The sequence below is a fragment of the Anomaloglossus baeobatrachus genome, chromosome 3 (assembly GCF_048569485.1).
Source record: "Anomaloglossus baeobatrachus isolate aAnoBae1 chromosome 3, aAnoBae1.hap1, whole genome shotgun sequence".
Lineage (NCBI taxonomy): Eukaryota > Metazoa > Chordata > Amphibia > Anura > Aromobatidae > Anomaloglossus > Anomaloglossus baeobatrachus.
The window spans coordinates 429,405,204-429,420,999 of NC_134355.1; the positions used below are offsets into that span (position 1 = coordinate 429,405,204).

General features: G+C 42.8%; 1 protein-coding gene across 5 annotated transcripts in view; it reads left to right on the forward strand.

The window, feature by feature from the left end:
• Positions 1–15,796, forward strand: part of LRCH3 (leucine rich repeats and calponin homology domain containing 3) — a 143,293-nt gene that overhangs the window by 79,363 nt on the left and 48,134 nt on the right. For 3 of the 5 annotated variants that reach the window (XM_075340389.1, XM_075340386.1, XM_075340388.1), the window contains exons 14-15: positions 4,123–4,167; positions 7,123–7,176. In XM_075340389.1, coding sequence (XP_075196504.1) covers positions 4,123–4,167; positions 7,123–7,176 — 99 coding nt within the window. The remainder of the gene's footprint in view (positions 1–4,122; positions 4,168–7,122; positions 7,177–15,796) is intronic. The other 2 variants (XM_075340387.1, XM_075340391.1) reach the window with 1 other exon arrangement.

Sequence of the window (15,796 nt, forward strand, 5' to 3'; positions counted from 1 at the left end):
TTCCGCCCGCGGAGGTCGGGGGAATATATACCTTACTCTCACCGGGGACCCTTCAATAATCGGCATAAGTAGTATAGCGGCCTCCTTGCTTATGGTCGGGCAATTCCATAATTGGCCTGACTATAAGAGGGGCGCTAGAGAGCGCGTCACGTGCTCTGTCTGTCGGTCGGGAGGTATAAAGGAGGGGTGACCCCCACTTGTTACCCCCCGATTGTGACGTACTGGTAGCCAGCGCGGGGGATTTCTGAGTGACCCCCTACGGTAACTATTATTACTGTTTCATTGTGAAGGATTTTTCATTGGGTGGTCTTTGTGGCTTCTGGCTATCATTAAATGAAAGTGGGACTCATCGCTGAAGAGGATAGATCTCCATTCCAGCCTGTATTAGTGTTTTATTCCGCAACTTGATAGACTTTCTAGGTGATGGCGTGAAGTCAGTGGAACACCTGTAACTGGACATCTAGCTCATTGCTAAGTAGACACTGTTTGACACATTGGGCTTGGTATGTCACAGCAAATTTCACTTGTAGTAGAGAAGGGATCCCTGTGCGCCATTCTTCTAATCTGGAAAACCGCTCATGCAGAGGTTTGCCTCTGTGCACTTCTTGCTGCTATTCCAGTTTTTCATTCTCCCAACAACTGTGACATGCAACAATTAAGTATTCTGCCTCCTTCCCCTCCACTCTGGATGTGTCTGCACAGAGCTGCTGCACATGTAGTTGTGCTGACATCCATTGTGATTTTATATAAATTTGCAGACAAATGCAGAGTGGAGGAATGAGAAGGCAGAGCACAGATAGGCTATGTGCGCACGTTGCGTACAGTTCACTGCAGAAATTTCTGCAGCAATCTGAAGAGCACATGTGCGCTTTAAATCGCTGCAGAAATGTCCATAGTGAAGCCGATTCCATGCGCTCTGCCTGCAGCTCCTGCCATAGACAGAGCAGGAGCTGCCGGCAAAGCGCACGGAAGAAGTGACATGTCACTTCTTAGAACGCAGCGCTTCGACAATAGCCGAAGCGCTGTGCTCTAAAACGCCACGTGCGCACGGCCCCTGCACAATCTCCATAGACTGTGCATGGGATGCAGGACGCATGCAGTTACGCTGCGCTACAAAGCGCAGCGTAACTGCATGTATTTGCGCAACGTGCGCACATAGCCATAGACAGACTGCCACGTCCCGTCACACCCTCAATCTCTGACTGCTTAAACTGAGATGTTATCGGGGAGCAGGTTGTTACTACACTGTGTGCAGACTTATTAGGCAAATGAGTATTTTGATCACATGATCATTTCTATACATGTTGTTCTACTCCAAGCTGTATAGGCTTGAGAGCCAACCACAAATTAAGTAAATCAGGTGATGTGCATCTCTGTAATGAGGAGGGGTGTGGCGTAATGACATCAACACCCTATATAAGGGGTTCATACTTATTAGGCAACTTCCTTTCCTTTGGCAAAATGGGTCAGAAGAGAGATTTGACGGGCTCTGAAAAATCCAAAATTGTGAGATGCCTTGTAGAGGGATGCAGCAGTCTTTAAATTGCAATTCTTTTGAAGTGTGATCACTGAACAATCAAGCGTTTCATGGCAAATAGCCAACAGGGTCGCAAGAAGCGTGTTTTAGCAAAAAAGGTGCAAAATAACTGCGCACGAGTTGAGGAAAATCAAGCATGAAGCTGCCAAGATGCCATTTGCCACCAGTTTGGCCATATTACAGAGCTGCAACATTACTGGAGTATCAAAAAGCACAAGATGTGCCATACTCAGGGACATGGCCAAGGTAAGGAAGGCTGAAAAACGACCACCTTTGAAAAAGAAACATAAGGTAAAACGTCAAGACTGGGCCAAGAAATATCTTAAGACTGATTTTTCAAAGGTTTTATGGACTGATGAAATGAGAGTGACTCTTGATAAGCCAGATGGATGGGCCAGAGGCTGGATCAGTAAAGGTCTGAGAGCGCCACTCCGACTCAGACACCAGCAAGGCGGAGGTGGGGTACTGGAATGGGCTGGTATCATCAAAGATGAACTTGTGGGACCTTTTTGGGTCGAGGATGGAGTGAAGCTCAACTCCCAGACCTACTGCCAGTTTCTGGAAGACAACTTCTTCAAGCAGTGGTACAGGAAGAAGTCAGTATTGTTAAAAAAAAAAACAAAACATGATTTTCATACAGGACAATGCTCCATCACATACATCCAACTACTCCACAGCGTGGCTGGCCAGTAAAGGTCTAAAAGATGAAAAAATGACATGGGCCCCTTGTTCACCTGATCTGAACCCCATAGATAACCCTTGGTCCCTCATAAACTGTTAGATCTACAGGGAGGGAAAACAGTACACCTCTTGGAGCAGTGTCTGGGTGGCTGTGGTGGCTGCTGCTCGCAATGTTGATCGTAAACAGATCAAGCAACTGACAGAATCTATGGATGGTAGGCTGTTGAGTGTCATCATAAAGAAAAGTGGCTATATTGGTCACTAATTATTTTGGGTTTTGTTTTTGCATGTCAGAACGGTTTGTTTCTAAATTTTGTGCAGTTATATTGGTTTACCTGGTGAAAATAAACAAGTGAGATGTTAATATATTTAGTTTTTATTAAGTTGCCTAATAATTCTGCACAGTAATAGTTACCTGCACAAACAGATATCCTCCTAAGATAGCCAAATCTAAAAAAAATCCACTCCAACTTCCAAAAATATTAAGCTTTGATGTTTGAGTCTTTTGGGTTGATTGAGAGCATAGTTGTTGATCAATAATAAAAAAAAAATCTGCTAAAATACAACTTGCCTAATAATTCTGCACGCAGTGTAGAAGCCAGGAGCCGGCACTCCACCTGATCTGTGATGTAACGTCTCAGAAGGGGGGTGGGGGAGGATGACTGAGTAGCAGATCCAAGATCCTACTATTGAATGCACTATTCATGTTATCTTTATAGTTCATGGAGATGTGGCATTAGAATACTATTATTTTTTCCCTGGAGTACCCCTTTAACACAACAGATGAAAGACACATTATGCTTGTTTTCCTTCGAAATTAGAAAATGTCCAGCAGTGTCATCAATTCAGTGGCCATTGTGACTTGGCTACACCCACATACTGTTCGAAGAAGTCTGGCCAGAAGTGATCTTCATGGAACAAGCTCCCTGTCAAGTTCTTGCAAAACCTGTGTGCAAATTTATCAATAAGAATTGATGTTTTCAAGGCTATAAACTGGAAGAACAAAAAAAGCAATAGGGTCTTGCCTGAATTAGGTAGACAAATTGTGAAATCAGATGTGCCCAACTGATGGGATTGTACAACCACTAAAGAAATGGGCTGCTGCAAACCCAGGGAACATGAAGTTCTCAAAGACTGGAGAATAAAATGGGTTAAATTCTGCGCTGCTATTGCCAACATGTTTCGAAGTAGGCACACTTCCATCTGTGGATTGTCCTGATAATGTGCCTACTTCGAAATGCTTGACCAAAAACACTATCCACTTGAAATCTGATCCTCTCTATCAATCTTCTGACAGCACAGAATTTAACCCATTTTTTCCAGCATTTGATGACTGAGAACAGACAAGCTCCTTGCAGATGTTGTTGTCCTTGGTGGAATTTCAACCCAAGACTCCAGTGCTAACGACTCAGCCACCGTACCTATTATAATGAGACATAGTCTAAGTGTATTAAACAGTGTTGAGCTAAACCCAGTTTAATAATGTGGCTGTAATATTTTGTATTCCCATTAACTTTGAAATGACCTTGATCTGTAATTATATGAATTTATTATACATTCTTTTCTACAATGTTTTGGCCAATAGAATTCTTTGCCCATTGATCACTTGGAGACGTTCTCGACATACCTTAGATAACTATGCAGGGTGAAGCATGCAATGTCTGCTAGCTCTTGTGTGTCACGTTACTGCTGTCAGTATTGTTGTCTATCCTAGTACAATTCTGGAGTAGGTTCATGGTTTCAAATCATTGAGGGTATGAAAACCCGAGCTGCACGACCCCCCCCTGTACAGCTCCCTCAAACCTAGAATTTCTCCATGCAGTGGCTCCCTCGGTATACTGTTGTGCAGCTAGACGTTAGATTTTCTTTTGCTTTTTAATATTGTATTCATTTTTCCTTTCTAGCAGAAGACATTGAGTCCAGAGAAGCAGAGCCCGCTGGACAGTGAGGTGAGGGTGTGCGCAGTAATGTGGAGAATGACATATAGGGTACCATATTTTGAGACCACCTGTACATTATATTATATTATGAGATTAACATAAAACTACCTTTTTAAAGTTTCATTTTTGCAGATGGTCTAAATGTGTCACTATTACTGTGTATTTATTTTTTTGCTTTCCAAAATTAACACTGTTGTCTTATTCTGTACCTACTGTACAATCTACATATTTGCACTACTTTAAAGGGTTTATTTTACACACCAATTTTTTTTTTAAATATTTAGATCTTTTTTGTGGGGGGAGTTTCTGACTTTTACACCCTCTTTATGACCGATCCAGGTGTTCTTGACTCCATTTTCAGAACATCATCATAATGCACAAAGTGCCAGTGAGAAGTCATTGCTTGTAGAAGACAAGTGTTAAATAATATTAGAGGCCAAACCTTGTCCAAAAAAAGATTGCCGTGACATAGAAGTTCCATAATATATTGTGCCATTATATATCAAGCCATAATACATCGTGCCATAATACATTCTGCCATGTCTCCTAATACAAGGTACCATGTGCCAGTATATATCATGCCATAATAAATTCTGCTATAAAACATTAAGGTGCCATAATACATGGCGCCATCATGCCACCCAGACGAAGTAGATATCTGGCCAGCCATTATTAATCCTGATTTTAATGGGTCCCAGTGCATGCCCCCCCCTCCGCCCGCATTTTGGTCGGATGTATTGCCCATACATGTTGCCCTCCCTCCCCTTCATTATGTAGTAATGTCCCCCCCATGCTGGGTCACTTAAGGTATATATGTTGCCCCTTCATCCTGGTATAATGTTGTTGTCGTCCGTCCCCCCTCCCATCCTGGTATTGATGTTGTCCTCCATCCCAGTATATGGGTCCATCCTGGCCACATACTGTGGTGTATGTCCCCATCCTAGTATGTTTCCACATCATGGGCCTATCCTGGTACATGATCCCCCATCATGCCACATACAGTAAAGGACATAAATAATTAAACTCCCCTACCCTCCTCTCCCCTGGTATATAGTGGCCTCCTTTTGATGCCGACAATTGACTTCAGCTTGTTAGCAGTGCAGCGCATAACATTCGCTGCTCCCCATGCACGGGATTATAGGTGTAGAGAGCAGTGAATATTTCTCATTAATAGCTGCACACATGATGGCCCAACCGCTGCAGGAAACAGACTGCTGAGTGATCACGTGTGATGCTATTAAAGAGAGTGAATTTTCACTGCTCCCAACGCACATAATCCCGCATATCTCTCAGTACCGGCTTCTGTGCAGAGCGGTGGACGGGATTATGGGCATGGGGAGCAGTGAATAATAATGTCCTCAAACAGCGGCAACATTTGCAAGGCAGGGACCAGACATCTTCTGTGTTGCAATGCACTCCAGTTTGATGCGTGCTCTTGGACACACATCCAGCTGTAGCAGGTGCTGGGGTTGACGGGCCCCCTCAGTTCACAGGCCCCATAGTAGTCGTGTGGCTTGCGACCACTAGCGGTATGCCACTCCACTCCCTGTACCTCCAATAAAAAAAACAAACTGGCAAGTGTTTTTTTTTTCTTTTTTTTTTTAAAAGGCCCTCAGAGAGGCACCAGAGTGTGCACTGATCAGTAAGAGACATTCAGGGAGTTTTTGATTCTGAACACCATACAGGCACATAGTATTGTTGGATGCTTAGCATCTGGCTGTATTTGTGTAACTGAGTGTTAAACCATATCTACAAACTGTCCTTGTTGGATGAGTGTGTAAGTCGTGTGCTATTATCCCGTAATTATTTCCAAGCATATTGCTCCATGTCACTAAAGGCCCCGGTCACTGTGGGACCATTACATTACATTTTAGGTTCTCTAGGTCAGAGGTTCCCAACTCCAGTCCTCAAGGCACACCAACAGTGCATGTTTTCCGGATTTCCTTAGTATTGCACAGGTGATAATTTAATCACCTGCAAAGGTGCTGAATCCAACACCCATGCAATGCTAAAGAAATCCTGAAAACATGCACTGTTGGTGTGCCTTGAGGACTGGAGTTGGGAACCTCTGCTCTAGGTAACTGATATTTATACAATGCAGTAATCTTGCTTATATCATTATATTGAAACTCTTATTATTTTTTTGTTCATTAGTCATAGCACCGAGTTATATATGAGGTGTGATGTACACAGTGTATACCTAACAGAGAGGCCTATGACAGCTAGCAAGTTATGTAATATATATGGAATCATTGTGTTTCCATCAGCTTCCATTGTTCAGTAAAACATCACATAATAGATTAACATAATTTCTCTGTTTCTTTTGTGTCCATGACGACGTTACTTAGTCATTGCCGCACTGCTAACCTGGTATTCATTACATTCAGTAACTTCATGCATCAATACCGCTATTACACGTATAAGGCAGATCACCGGAAGAAATTACACTGATGGCCTTAGGTTTGTATCCTGATGTGGCAACTTCTTCTATTGGTGCCTTCCCATATGTGCTGCCGTGAAGTGCCCAAATCATGTCATACTGCGTGCTCATAACCATATCCTACAGTGCCGTATCACTGCCGATCAAAATATTACATACAGTTGCAGGTCCCTCTCCATAGGTCCAGACTACCAGCGTGCCATTGGAGGAGTAAGCTTTTGGTGCCCAAGCTTTACTTTAGATTGGATTTTTTTGACACATTAATACAAGGGCGCATGTCAGTGATGTGGTAACAGACAGATTTGGCATTATCTTATCTGATGCTGATCCTGTTTCTTTACAGTTTTCATAGGAGGTGCCATATTTTTTCACTGTGTCCCAACCATTTTCCACAAACAAATCTGCTTCTCTCCATTAGTGTCATCATCTGGTACCTGAACATTTTGCATTTTTATTCTTTTTGTTTTGTTTTATGAGTTTGCGTGTTTTTGACATTGCTCCATCTCTCCCTGCCTCCATCTCAGTGTTCCCTCCCATCCAGACGCTCCCAGCATACAGATGATAGTGCCCTCTTAGTGGTAAGAACCCTGCATGGAATGATCTGGCACCTTCCGCATGACACAATTCCTTGTGGAATCATTTGTAGATGATGCATGTCAACAGCATAAACCAGGGCGGTTCCTCTGGTGACCTAAAACCAAGATATTCTTGTTAGTTTGCAGCATTTTTTTCACATTTCCTTCACAAATGTGAAAATGAAAGCTTTGCATGGCATATTGGTTTATACAAGTGTGATTTTACTGTGGAGTTTCTACTTGTAATCACTATTGAAGTAGCATATATTCGTCTGCCTCAGCTATTGTGTATATTTGGAAATGCTGCATGTAGTGTTCTACACAACAAATCCCATAAAAATGAGTGGTCGTGGATGTTGTATGACCTCCACTTAAAATATTGACAAAAGCATTTAATAGTAATATGGCAGATTCCTGGTTTATGCTGTTAGAGATTTGATAATTTAGCTCAATTGTTGCATTGATCGCAGTATTAAAGAATAGTATTCACATTTAAAGGAGCTTTCCACTTTTTTTAAAGCAATGGCATGCCATCCTGATAGAAGAGTAAGCGAATCCATCCCCCAGTCCAAAGGGGCTGCTCAGACCGTCCTCGCCAGATCGGACATAATGAAATCCAGACCTGTTCCTGCACACAACCAGAGGGCTTAGTGGTCAGGTCACTGGTGATCATGACTTCATCACTTTAAGGTCTGGTGGAGAACGTCAGAGTGACTGCCCTGGGAATGTTGAAAAGAAATTTATCAGGATGGCTTCCCATTGGTAAATTTTAATAAATAAAACCCTTTTAGTTTACCTACCTCAATATTTAGGCAAACGTGTCTCAAAAAAATTTTGAAGGGAAAAGTTAGAAAGAGAATCTTAATACTTTGGTTGGGCTGGTGCACTTTGTGATGGTGTTTCACTTCTCACAGACACTGCAAGAAAATATGATTTGTCACCACTTTTACCTTTTATTAAAGGGGTTTTCCGAAAATTGTTAATACACATTTAAATATTTTTTTGTAAATACTTTAAGCCGAAAAAGGTATGCTTTATCTGTGCACCCTGTCAGGATTTTAAGATGGCAACTACCATAAATCAGATTGTCTTCTATTTCAGAGGGCATGCAGTAGGACAGGCTGTCTAAAGAAAATCTGCGCCAGACCTCCATCCGGTCAGAGCAGCCTCCTGTCAGGCATCGTGAACTCTTGAGTGGCCTAAAGGAGGAAATAAAAGCCTTTAATTTAGCTGACTGAGAATGAACATCCGTCTCAGTCAGCCTGACAGTGTTAGTGCATTGCAAGAGGACGTGTCTCACTCATCTCACAGCCCTTCCGAGGACGGCAGTACACTGCTAGATGGAAGTTGCCATCTCTAAAATCCTGATAGTGCACTAAATTTTTGCTAAAAACTGGTATGTAGAAAGATATTTAAATATTTTAAAGGTATTTTATCACATTTCTTAGAGAACCCTTTAACTTGTTCTGTTGCATCGTTCTGGTTGTCCATAGAGCATGTTATTTAAATCCCCTTTCCCACCCTGCCATATAAAAAAATGTTATAAAAAACATTATGAACCGCAAAACCTGTGTCATTTACAAAAAACTCAAAGTTATCGCTATGTAGAGATGGGGAAAAAAATAATCTGTATCAGTAATAACTAGCCTTGGACAGTAAATGCTATACCAGACAACTAGAGGAATGCGTTTCTTTTCTTGGATATATCAGAACACTGCATTTTGGATGTGGGATGGGCTTTTATAGAATAGAGGGACCAGCATGTTAGGGATTTGATATCGTCTGCTTTTCCCTTAACGGTAAAGCTTGCAAAACATTGATAAAACTTACTTTTTCTGTGACCTCTAGTAGTTAGATTAAAGCATATAATTGTTACTCGATCAAGTGTCGAGCACGCTCGCTCATCACTAATAATCATATCATCTTGTGTGTGCAGTGCTGTAATGACAAGAATGCATTCAGTAACATCTTACATTTTGATGCACCTCTAGAATGTTCTTCTGTGGAATGGCAGAATCAAGAGCTGTCACTTAATCCAGACTATACTTGTGTTTAGCTATTGGTGCATCCAGTGCCTGGCCTGCTTGTTATTTAATTAATGAATTCATTAACATTCTTTAACACAAGTTATTTATAGATGGAGGTTTAGGAAGGGTGTACACATTAGACTGTGGAAGCCTAGACTTGGTGAGCACCGCAGACTAAAGTGTAAGGGTTGGTGTTTAATGTTGGCCTTGTGAAGAAGGTGGAATATTGAATGTTAGATTTAAACACATCCGATCCTTTGTGTTTTAAAGGGGGTTTGTCCAGTGAAAACAAGTTTTCACATATCTGAAAGATAAGTGATTACTTACTGATCGGGTGTGGGGGGGTCTGACTGCTGGGAGAAATGCTAAGGCCGGTTTCACACATCCGGCTTTTCGCTGGTTCCGGCGCATGCCAGTACAGTGTATACAGTACAGTGGCAGCGCTGTAACGTCCGGGTCACATGCTTCGGTCACATGACAGCATGTGACCGGAGCTTGTCGTGCTGCCACTGTACTGTATACACTGTACGGTGGCTCAGTGGTTAGCAGTGCAGTCTTGCAGAGCTGGGGTCCTGGGTTCAAATCCCACCAAGGACACTATCTGCACGGAGTTTGTATGTTCTCCCTGTGTTTGGGTGGGTTTCCTCCGGGTACTCCGGTTTCTTTCCACACACCAAAGACATACTGATAGGGACTCTAGATTATGAGCCCCAATGGGGACAGTGTTGCCAATGTATGTAAAGCGCTGTGGAATTAATAGCGCTATATGAATGAATAAAATTATTTATTATTATTATTACTGTACTGGCATGCGCCAAAACCGGCTAAAAGCCGGATGTGTGAAACCGACCTAACAAGAAATGCGAATTCTGACATTTCAATGATCAGTTTTTTGGCTTTTCATTTAGTGGGATATTTTTATATTTTCTTAGGTGGGCAGTTGTGCCTGTGGTAATGCCAAATATGGTATTTATTTGGAGGGGGGGGGGGGGGGGTTACAGTTGTTTGAGGAAAAGATGGGATTCTAATTTTTATTTTTGTATTATAAGTATTTTAATTTTTTTTTTTTTACCTTTTCTATGAATCTTTTTGGCTGACTTTGACCTGCAATCGCTTGATCGTCTGTTCATTGCACTGCAATACTGTAAGGTTTCAGAGTATTTGCAAATTACTGATATGTTAAGAAGTACAGCAGTGTGCCTGAGTTTCTAAAGGATTTTCATGGCTTGAAGATACAATGTCTTCTATAGGCCCCTGTCTGTCATGGCACCCCACAGTTGGGACATATTTAGTCAACACAACCTAGAATTTTAATGAAAAAACAGTTTATTGGGGAATGGGCAATGTCTGTGAGCCTAAGGAGAACAAGGTAATACTAATTTCACTTTACCCCGTGTCTTACCGTAGACTCTTGTGCCAAAGCTGAACCCTTTGAGGATTTAAAGTCCAGTTTGTAGTGTTTGACAGAAGTATAATTGAGTGTATCAAAAAACCAAAATGACTGCTCAAACCAAGCAGAGACGCTCGGTGCCTATTTGCCGCAGCCAAGCAGTTCAGTGCACATTCCCACCTTGTCGCTTTCTATCTAGGTCCTGTAATCTAGACCTGTCAATTAATATAGGTGCAAATTTTGAAAAGAATCCGGCACACAAAGATGATTCGTTTGAAAAATTTATTATTATTTTATTCTTATGGGAATGTTGAAGACATATGCAAATAGGTTCTATTGAAGAAATATGCAAAAAAGCCCAACGTTTCGACCAAAAATCATCGGTCTTTTTCAAGGACTGGAAAACATGAAACAATATGACAAAACAAGAAAAAAGTTACATAAGGTACATACAGTAGATATTATTCATTCACAATACAAACTGTTTTCGTATAAAGGAAAGAAAAAATTTTTTTCCAATGGTGAAAAAACAGGGATTATAATAAGTTTTTCCCAAAGAATCAAAATCTATCTGAACAATGTATATTTTTTCTGATATAATGGTATTTTGTACATCATTTTGAGAACATGGGAAGACAAAGCAATCTAGGGGGAAGTTACTGAGTGTCAAAAACACAAACCTCAATAAAATGTAGTCTGGCGCATATCGCGTGGAAAGGTCACTTGCATATAATTATAATATTTCATCAGTATAGAGCCTATGACCAAAAAAGAGGAATGTACTTATACTTTTTTATAAATATGACAGAAAATCCTATAAGGTATAATGAAGGAGATGAAATCACGTGAGTTGACAGGAATCATATTGGACCAGGTAAATGTAATTACCTTAGTATCCTCATATGGATGGTAAGATGGCACGCGTCCTTTTATCTAACCCGTACAGGGTGCTATATAACCAATGACACAAGTGTTATAAATGCAATATATTTCATTATAGGAAAAAATAAACTTGATGAAAATATACATATATATGCACACATGTATACATACATGGTCATCTGACTATCCAAATAGGAGAGAATAGCGTCTCCAACGTATCTCATGTAAGATATGGGAAGTGTTTTTGTAGGCAAAACCAACACTTGGTATTGAGTTAGAACACCTGCCGCTTATAATCTAGAACAAGCAATGAATATAAAAAAGCACATAAGATGGACATAAAATGGACAGCTGTCACATCACCAAATGACATATCGGTATAATGTAAATGTCTATGATAGACAAAACAAAAAAAGGAAAAATCACCTGTGGGAGTTCTCTGCTTCAGGCAAAAAGTGTAAATGGCAGGTATGGTAAGGCACCTAGGTGGGAATGAGGTGATATATTGAGACATAAGATTTGTCCAAAAAGGATGGGGGAAGGGGGGAAAAAAGAGTTGAGGTATTATTAATTGAAAGCCGCAGAACTTACCCAAAGGGTGAGATTAATGGGAAAAACGTCCTTTTTGTAATCATGGGGCCTATATATAAAAAGGCGTTTAAGAATCAGGTGCCAAAAAGATATATAAATGTCTATGGGCCAAAGCGGATCTATTTGCAGCCATACCTTAAGCCTGTTCCTCGTGGTGACAGTGTCCGTAAGTGCCTGGAGGTAGTGCATAAACCCCCAGTGTGTGGTTTATAAGGGCTACGAAGTGGATGGAAACCACCCATCCACTTCCTGTGTGTGAGCAGAATGAGGCGTGACACGCATGACACACAGGCGCCTCCCGGAAGTCCGGAAGGCGCATGCGCGGCAGGCGAAAATCATGCGTCACGAGGTGATGGCAGGTGATCAGAGGTGAAACGCAAGTGGAGCGCATCTCACGCATGCGCCGCCCGATGATCGGGCAGCGCATGCGCAGCAGGCACCCCACCCAGCGTGTGTGTGAGAAACACATAAAGACAGTACTGCGAATGTGACGCGTATCGCGCAAGCGCAGCCAGAGACGCCGGCGGCGCTTGCGCAGCAGGCAGCACAATCACAATATATGTGGCAGATATTATAATGTAGTGATGGTAAAAGTCTTATGCACGTGTCGCCGTGAAACCGGCGGCCCAAGCACAAAAGTACACCATCAGTGAGAGACATACTGGATAGAAATAGTAACATGTGCAATTATTAACCATAACAATGAAGGTGCCAGTGAGACATCAGGACCGTCAGTGGTTGAAGTGCCAAGTGGTATGTTGTTCACAGTGTAATCAAGAAGGAAGAACCTTGATGAGAAAAAAAAGGGGGGAAAAAAGGAATTAAGATGGATCACAGGTACCATATGCATTTGGCAATATATCAGCCTTACAAGCTGTGAGTAAATCAATGGTTAGATCTTCATTGGACATGAAAGATATCTGCACATATGAGGTACTACGCCTGTAAAAAAGAAAAAGGGGGATTTGGGAGAAGAAAGGAAGGACAACAACAATACAACAGTGCAACATGAATGGGAAATCTAATGAAAAATTTCATATTCCCTATTAAGACCCCTAGGTTCTAAAGTTTGTAGGGTATGTATCCAAAATGCTTCCCTTTGCTTAAGCATTTGAATTCTATTACCGCCTTGTCTCAAGGGGGGTATATGCTCTATGACTTGACATCGAAGCTGTGCTATAGAATGATGGTATGTGATAAAGTGATGAGGAATGGGGAGTAAAGTCTGCTTACAACGAATCGTAGATTTATGTTTACTAATGCGGTCTCGGATATGCTGGGTTGTTTCTCCAACATACCCGAGACCGCATGGACACTTAATCAGGTATATGACAAAGGATGAGTCGCATGTAAAGAAATCACGGATGGGGAAGATCTTTCCAGAAAGGGGATGGGTGAATGAATCACCACGTGTCAAATTGTTGCATTGTAAACATCGGAGACATGGAAAATTACCCTTTTTAGGTGTAGCAAGAAAGGTTTGTCGTGGGAGAATCTTCCCTGAACCCACATCAGCCCGTACTAATTTCACTTTACCCCGTGTCTTACCGTAGACTCTTGTGCCAAAGCTGAACCCTTTGAGGATTTAAAGTCCAGTTTGTAGTGTTTGACAGAAGTATAATTGAGTGTATCAAAAAACCAAAATGACTGCTCAAACCAAGCAGAGACGCTCGGTGCCTATTTGCCGCAGCCAAGCAGTTCAGTGCACATTCCCACCTTGTCACTTTCTATCTAGGTCCTGTAATCTAGACCTGTCAATTAATATAGGTGCAGAGATGCATGCAAAACAAGTTTGTAGGAAGGTGCACTAAAATGTTTTGCAATGCCAAGAGTGTCGGCGGCACGGAGTACCCATGCTTAATATCCACAGTCATATTCAGAACTCTTTTTTTTAAACCTGAAGACCATGAATGCAGAATTGAAGAATGGAGCTGGCTCTGTCTGACTGAGGCTAGTGAATACTGAGCCCAATGTGCCTTTTTTAGAGCGCAGTTTCTTCTAGACCATAAGAATTTGGCAATGTTTGCCTAAGGCTACTTTCACACATCAGGTTTTTCCCATCAAGCACAATGCGGAAAAAAAACGGTTAAAACGGATTCGGTACCGCATCTGTTTTATCCCCATTGATTTGTATTGTCGCCGGATTGTGCCTGATGACCTTGCGTTGCATGCGGCTTTTTTCGGATTCGGCTTAATTAATGAATGCAGTGGCCGCATGGAACGTTTCATGCAACGTTTTTTGTCTCATAAAAAAAACGCACAGCGCTGGGTGCGGCGCTGTGCGGCATGGTGCTTAATGAAATTCTGTGCACGCCGAATCTGGTGGCATGCATCAAACGCCAGAAGCATGTACCGGATTCGGTTTTTACTTCTGAGCATGCCCAGAAGTGATTCTCTGGCCTAAGAAAATCGGTGCGAGTGGAGTGCGATAAAACATCGCTTTCCACTCAGATCAATTCTAGCCTGTGTGTCAGCACACATGAGCGATTATTTTCTCAGCCCTAATCGGACCGAGAAAACAATCGCAGCATGCTGCAACTGTAATGCGAGACTCTTTTTCTCTCGCACCCATTCAAGTGAATGGGGCGAGAGAAAAATCGCACTGCACTCGCGGTACACCGGTGTACCATGCATGCAGAGCGAGAGTCGCAATAGCCGGCTACGGAGGAGAGAGGGAGATAAATCCCATCTTCCCCTCCTCCGTGCCAAAGCGCCCCTCCTGAGAGCCTGCCCGCCCCCCCCCCCCAGCTGTGGTCTGCTTGCACGGTCGAACCGCAGACGCAGGGACACTAGCATGACACTCGGCTCCTGCTGTGCTGCCAGCACGAGCTGAGTGTCATGCGAGCATCGCAGTAGTGACCTGTGTGGCCCCAGCCTCTCTCTCACACACTCACTGACTCACTGACTCACTCACACCCACTCACTGATCACGGGCGTGGCGTTGCACGGCTGTCACACTGCTGGCGGCTTCTCCTGATTTGAAAATGCCGGATGCCCATTATTCAATCTTGTATTCACTGCTTTCCTCAACCACCGGCGCCTATGATTGGTTGCAGTCAGACACGCCCCCACGCTGAGTGACCGCTGTCTCACTGCAACCAATCACAGCCGCCAGTGGGCGGGTCTATATCTTGCAGTAAAATAAATGATTAAAAAAAAATGGCGTGCGGTCCTCCCCAATTTTGATACCAGCCAGGGTAAAGCCACACGGCTGAAGGCTGGTATTCTCAGGATGGGGAGCTCCACGTTATGGGGAGCCCCCCAACCTAACAATATCAGCCAGCAGGCGCCCGGAATTGCCGCATGCATTAGATGCGACAGTCCCGGGACTCTACCCGGCTCATCCCGAATTGCCCTGGTGTGGTGGCAATTGGGGTAATAAGGGGGTTAATCGTGGGAGGCGTCTATGAGACACCCCCAATGATTAACCTGTAAGTGAAAGTAAATAAACACACACACCCAAAAAAAATACTTTATTTGGAACAAAGGACAAAAAAACACCCTCTTTCACCTTTTATTAAAATCCCCAAATTCCCCTTCTGGTCCGACGTAATCCACAGAGGTCCCGCGACGCTTTCAGCTCTGCTACATGAAGCTGACCGTAACGGCCGTGGAACACCGCCGCTCTCCATCAGCTCCACGCAGCAACTGAGGGAGTCACGCTGTCAGCGATGACATCACTGAGGTAGTGTCGGGGTGTGCAGTGATGATGATGCGTGCGGGAGTGTCTGGG